This window comes from Calliopsis andreniformis, unplaced genomic scaffold (assembly GCF_051401765.1).
Source record: "Calliopsis andreniformis isolate RMS-2024a unplaced genomic scaffold, iyCalAndr_principal scaffold0007, whole genome shotgun sequence".
NCBI lineage: Eukaryota > Metazoa > Arthropoda > Insecta > Hymenoptera > Andrenidae > Calliopsis > Calliopsis andreniformis.
In genome coordinates this window covers 8,925,878-8,932,535 of record NW_027480425.1, presented here as the reverse complement: position 1 = coordinate 8,932,535, position 6,658 = coordinate 8,925,878, and the positions used below count along the sequence as shown (strand labels likewise).

At 47.7% G+C, this 6,658-nt stretch overlaps 1 protein-coding gene across 1 annotated transcript; it reads left to right on the top strand.

Moving 5' to 3' along the window:
- The first annotated feature begins 406 nt into the window (after window positions 1-406).
- LOC143186578 (uncharacterized) lies at window positions 407-6,330 on the top strand. Its single transcript, XM_076390262.1, has 5 exons — window positions 407-440; window positions 530-533; window positions 618-659; window positions 726-2,344; window positions 2,390-6,330. The coding sequence occupies exons 1-5, from the start codon at window positions 407-409 to the stop codon at window positions 6,328-6,330; spliced, it is 5,640 nt and encodes a 1,879-aa protein (XP_076246377.1).
- Window positions 6,331-6,658: the final 328 nt, after the last annotated feature.

The following is a 6,658-nucleotide window of genomic DNA, read 5'->3' as shown; positions in this document are numbered from 1 at the left end:
ATGGGTGCAGCCACTGTTCGCTGATCTTACCGTTTCGGGAAAGAGCGGGAAAGAGTTAAGACGACCGTTTATAAGTAAGCGCGGGTATGACCTATGAAAATTAGAGTTCCGTCGGGTCACTCCTGTCTCGGTTCAACGTTTAATAAATTGGCCATAACCAGTGAAAGTGTACTACAAGAATCCTAATAAATGGTGTCTGAGAGTATAACCCCTCCATTCGAAATTCGGTCGTACCATGCCGTAGTGGGAATGCCTGGCATTGTAACCCTACGGTGATGCGGTCCGGTACAAAATTTGGTCCTTCGAGCCGGATCCGAACCGGCGACGTGCGCGCGAATAGGGTCGCGGTTAGAGTCTCATTATGTCGATGGAGGGGGCTCAGTCACCCGATATCTATTTGAGCGAAATGAAGAGCGCAGCGGAATTTTCGCTTCATAACAGTGCGGAGATCGAGTGTTGACAGTTGAGGTTTCGCTTCGTAACAGTGCGGTGATCGAGCGTAAACAGTTGTGTTTTCTTTTCGCACTAGTGAAGTGAGCGAACGTGAACAGTTGTACCGTTGATTAGCCGTAGTGAGGTGATCGTGTGGTATCAATTGAGTTTTTGATTCGCAATAGTGAGGTGATCGTGTATTATCAAGGGAGTTTTGATACACAGCGGTGAAGTGGTTGAGTGATAGTTAAGGTTCCGACTTTCGACAGTGAGACGGTTATTGAACAAACCAGGATGCCCCGCCCTCGTCGTACCGCAAAAGGAAGAGGAGCAGGGAGAGGCCAAGGCCCAAGAATGGAGCCAGAGCAGGTGGCGGCCGATGAAGCCACATCTTTAGCTCCGGTCGAAGAGCTACAACGAGACTGCAGTCTTGAATCAGTCCGCTCGGGTCCTTCAGAAAGCGTATCAAAGGGAGCGCCCTTAGAGCCGACCGCGGAAACACAAAATGAACCGGGTTCTATAGTATCAAGAGGGAGTACGCTTAGCCGTAAGCGACGCTTAGAATTACGCGCAGCCGAAGAACGAGCTAAAATAAAGAGAAGAGCTATTGATGAAAGGGAACAATTAGAATTAGAATTGGTGGATAAGCAGTTGCGAGCGGAGCTGTCTGAAGCTGAGAGCGAAGACGGGAGTGTACTCAGATCCAGTATAAGAAGCGGAGCTGGAAAACGGTCCACCTCTCGAACTAGGCACTGGATAAGCTCCAGCTCATTTAAGAAAGTGTCTGAAGCAGGGCAACCAACGCAAGAAGTAAGGACCTCAATGCCCGGGCCGGCGGTGGAACCTGAGGTGACAGTAGAAAACACTGAAGTCAAGCAACTAACAAAGGCACTGACACAAACCCTGGGAGAGATTACTGCTCGTGTCGGATCGACGCGAGTTGAGCGAACCATGCAAACAATATTAAACACGAGAGATCTACCCACATTCAACGGGGATCCCCTAGATTGGCTTCCCTTTAAACGAACCATTGAGTTATTATTGGAGAGCACTGACTACTTAGAAACTGAGAAGGTAACACGATTGTATAGTTGTCTTCGGGGAGAGGCGAGAAAATCCGTGGCGGCCATGATGATGACAGCCAGTACCACCAGTCAAGTTATGGAAGTACTAGAATTACGTTTCGGCAACCCTGACTATATAGTCCGAGAGTTTACGGAAGAATTAAAACGATTACCCAAGATCGGTACTGGGCGCGATAGTTTAGTAGTTATCGCGACAAAGTTGAGAAACTGTGTAGCAGCGATGCAAGCCGTAAACCACGTAGGATATTTGCACAGTCCGGAACTCGCCTCTGAGATAATCCGTAAAATGCCCAACGCCATGATCTACAATTATAATCGTTACTGGCATGAAAATAGAAACACGGGAGACCCAAGACTATTAACACTATCAAAGTATCTTCAACTGGAGGCTGAAATAGCCTCTAAGGCTGGCACTAGTGTAATGATTGGCCGTCAGGGACAACCATTTCGCCGCCAAAATGCAGAGTCAGATCGTCGCTATCCTGCGAAAGGAGTGCGGCACGTGTCACTGGCGACAAGCCGAGAAACCGAAAAAAAAAGGGGAAGGTCCAAATGCGTACTCTGTGGAGGCCCACCACACAGGATAAGCGAATGCATTTGGTTTGCCGCGCAATCAATTCAACAACGGTGGGACTGTGCGAAGAAGAAGGGCCTATGCTTCAGATGCCTGCAAGGGATGCATAGAAGGAATCGCTGTCGCGCGAAATTGTGTCAACGCCCTGGTTGCAATCGGGCGCACCATACCCTCTTACACAGATCAACAGAAGAATCAACGGCAGAGATGAGCGAACATTGCACTCCATCGAGGCCAGACGAGACAGCGAGTGGTAACATCTGACTAACCGCGCCTCCACGCATTTGGCTAAAGGTAGCTCCCGTCACAGTGACAGGTCCACGAGGATCCAAACCGAGCCTTGCTCTCATGGACGAAGGATCAACGATTAGCCTAATAGATGAATCTTTAGCAGAAGAGATTGGAGCTGGAGGGCTCAGGGAACAGCTAATTTTACAGGGTGCTAATCAAAAGATGATAGCAGTGGAGTCCATGAGCAAGCGAGTCACCTTTAAAATAAGCGGAGCACTGACCAACAAGGAATTCAGCGTGTCGGGAGCGCAGACAGTCAAAGGACTATCGCTACCTTGGCAAGGATTGTCGAGAAAAGATCTTGACAGATACACGCACTTAAATGACATAGAGATACAGTGCTATCCCAATGAGCAACCGCAGTTATTACTCGGACAAGATAATTGGGATCTGATAATATCGCAGGAAACTCGAAGAGCCTCACGTGATGAACCAGTCGCCTCTCGCACAGAGTTGGGATGGGTCGTGCACGGTTATGTGGCTACCAAAATTAGGCCGAGAGTAAAGGAAACCATGTTACACATTGATAACCGCACAGACGCACAAGATGACCAACTACATGGAGGTGACCTACACGAGTTGGTCAAAAATCACTTCAGATTAGAGAGTATAGGGATAATGCCACGAACCCGATTCGATGCGCAAAAGAAACGACCTATTCAGTTGCTCAAATCCACGACAAAACGAGTTGGGGACCGCTGGGAAACGGGACTACTATGGAGACAAGACGACATTCAACTTCCTGAAAATTACAGTGATACGTTCATCCGTTTGAAGTCGCTGGAAAAGAAATTGGACAAAAATCCAGAATATGAACGAGCGTACCAAGAACAAATTAATGACCTCATAAGCAACGGTTACGCAAGGAAATCAAGACGAGAGGATAACCAAAGAAGATGGTATCTACCCCATTTCGGCGTCACCAACCCGCACAAACCAGGGAAACTGCGTTTCGTATTTGACGCTGCTGCAAGAACGGATGGTGTTTCTTTAAATGATCACCTATTGGCTGGGCCGGACATGCTGAATTCATTGTTGGGGACATTGTTCCGGTTCCGTCAAGGACTAATTGCATTTACCGGGGATATCAAAGAAATGTTTCTGCAAATCAAGATCCGTACGGAAGATCAAAGGGCGCAATGCTTCTTGTGGAGAGGCAAAGATCGCAGGCGGCCGCCGGAAACATATATCATGACATCCATGATCTTTGGAGCGGCATCTTCACCATGCTCAGCCCTATACGTGAGAAATCGAAATGCCGAGGAATTCCGAGAAACTTACCCACATGCAGCCAAAGCGATCATACAGAAACATTATATGGACGACTATTTGGATAGCGTTAATACAGACGAAGAAGCCATTAAGTTGATTCATGATGTCACAGAAGTACATCGACGTGGAGGCTTTCAGATTCGCAACTGGTCAAGCAACAGCCAGAAGGTGTTGTCCAGGTTACCGCAGGCGACTTTAATGAAGGGAGCCGTACCCTTAAATTCGACAACCGGTATGGAAACGAGGATTTTAGGCTTACAGTGGGCTCCTACCGACGACACGTTGGGGTTCGAATTGAACATGAAGAAAGCCCTTGAGATGATTGTTACAGGTGCCCAACGACCAACGAAACGCGAAATGCTACGCACTATAGTGTCAGTATTCGATCCCATAGGCATTCTGGCGCCACTCACAATCCGTAGTAGAATGCTACTGCAGAAAGTTTGGCGGAGTGGTATAGCTTGGGATCAATGCCTCACAGATGATCAGTGTGAATATTGGCGACGATGGACAGCCGATCTGAAAGCTATAGGTCGATGCAAAATACCACGTTGTTACATCAAGCAGCCCCTTCATAGCGACCCAGAATTGCACGTGTTCTGCGACGCTAGCGAAAGAGCATACGCAGCGGTAGCTTACTGGCGGTATGAACTCGAAAACGACAAGTTTGTCACGGCGTTCATCGCGAGTAAGTCTCGAGTTGCTCCCTTGAAGCCAGTCTCAATCCCAAGGATGGAGCTTCAAGCGGCGTTGCTTGGCGGCAGAATAGCGCATACCATCCAGAAGGAACACGATTTTAAGGTGTTAAAACGCGTATTCTGGACGGATTCTCGCACGGTACTTCATTGGATTAGAACAGATCCTCGGGAATATAAAGCATTCGTGGCACACAGACTAGGCGAAATAGATGACCTGACAGACGTTTCCGACTGGCGATGGGTACCTACGAGGCACAATCCAGCGGATGACGCGACAAGAGATAACCAAATACAGGTAACGTCCGAGAGCAGATGGATAGTAGGACCAGAATTTCTCACGAACCCGGAAGAGACTTGGCCGAAAATGAAAAGCATCCCTAATATGGAGGTGATACACGTTAAGGAGGAGAGGAAACCGCAATTTGTTGCCGTATGTTCAAACCAATTCCGATGGGCATTGCCAGAATTGGCCCGATTCTCATCCTGGACACGGTTGATACGTAGCACCGGGTGGGTGTTGGTGTTTGCCGACCGTTGTCGTAGAAGAAGGAACTCGGAAATGTCCGTAGATTACCTTGAACGAGCGGAGACTCTATGGATAAAATCTAGTCAGAGGGAGAGCTTCGGCCAAGAAATCGAAGTTCTACGTCAAAATAAAACTCTGCCAAGACACAGCCGATTAGTGCAGCTTACAGTACTACTGGATGAAGAAGGCATTATTCGTCTGCGTGGGCGCATAAGCGCCTTGGAAGGCGTTGAAAGACAATCGAGAGATCCGCCCGTACTCGATGGGAAGCACGCTTATACCAAGTTACTTGTGTTGCACTATCACCGAAGAGCTAACCATGGTAGTACCGAAGCTACTATTAATGAATTAAGACAAAAATATTGGATCTTAAATCTAAGACCGACTGCCCGAAACGTCGCCGCACGTTGTCAATTATGCCGAATAAAACGTAGCAAACCAGAAACACCACTCATGGCGGATTTACCGGCAGCCCGATTAAAGCACCATCATAGACCATTCACTTATTGTGGTATCGACTATTTTGGGCCAATGTTGGTTACTATAGGTAGAAGAAGGGAAAAGAGATGGGGAGTTCTATTCACATGTCTCACCACTCGAGCGATACACCTGGAGCTCGCCGCATCTTTAACAACGGATTCCATGATTATGGCACTCAGGCGAATGATTGCTCGGCGGGGATGTCCAACCGAAATTTATTCGGATAACGGGACAAACTTTCGAGGCGCCGATGCTGAATTACGAATTGCCCGCCAGGAAATGGACGCGAACCTCTTGAACGGAGAAGCCATCAATCTAGGAATACGTTGGCGGTTCATACCACCGGCGGCACCACACATGGGTGGTAGTTGGGAGCGACTTATAAGATCTGTTAAGGTATCGCTTAAAGCAGTACTGAAAGAACGTGCTCCCAAAGAGGAGACCTTAGCTACCCTGATGGCGGAAGTGGAACATACTGTTAATAGTCGACCATTGACTCATGTGTCGGTAGACCACAGAGATCAAGGAAGTCTGACACCTAATCATTTTCTTATTGGAGCATCATCAGGAGCGCCGATACCAGGGAAGTTTCGTGACCAAGATCTGCACTTACGAAAACAATGGCGCGTAGCACAGAAATTGGCCGACATGTACTGGTCTAGATGGGTAAAGGAATACCTACCCACGTTGCTTACGCGAACAAAGTGGAACCGGGAAACAAGGCCATTGCAAGAGGGCGACCTGGTACAAATCGTCGACCACACATTACCACGTAATACATGGCCCCGTGGCATAATATCAAAGGTCTATCCCGGCCCTGATGGACGCATCCGAGTCGTAGACGTACGAACGAAGACAGGAATACACCGGCGACCAGCAGTCAAAGTCGTCGTGTTACCTATTAAGGAAATTGGTGCGTCCATTCTTGAGTCCGCACCAGGGGGGGAGAATGTTGACGACACAGAGGTCTAAGGACTGGTTTTATTTTGTGGGATTATTACAAGTTTCGTTTGTGTTAATTAGCTGTATCGTTAGGATTAGTTTATATTTTGTGTGATTATTACAAGTTTCGTTTGTGTTAAATAGCTGTATCGTTATGATTAGTTTATATTTCGTGTTAAGTTCTGCGATTGTTACGATTTATATGTAATCATCGTTGTCGTTATTATTAACACTGCGTTGCGTTGTGCCAATGGTTGCGTTATGTTCAGCCCTATAATTGTATAGTATTATTGAAGTCTGACCCGGGGTAGGGGAAGTAGAATAAGGCGCACCGCGGGGTCAGAATAGGGGCTTTTAC

Coding starts and splice junctions, on each gene's coding strand:
- LOC143186578 (XM_076390262.1), top strand. CDS start 407: ATGAAGAGCGCAGCGGAATTTTCGCTTCATAACA. Junction 660..725: donor GGGAGTTTTGATACACAGCG/GTGAAGTGGTTG, acceptor TGAACAAACCAG/GATGCCCCGCCCTCGTCGTA. Junction 2,345..2,389: donor GCCAGACGAGACAGCGAGTG/GTAACATCTGAC, acceptor GGCTAAAGGTAG/CTCCCGTCACAGTGACAGGT.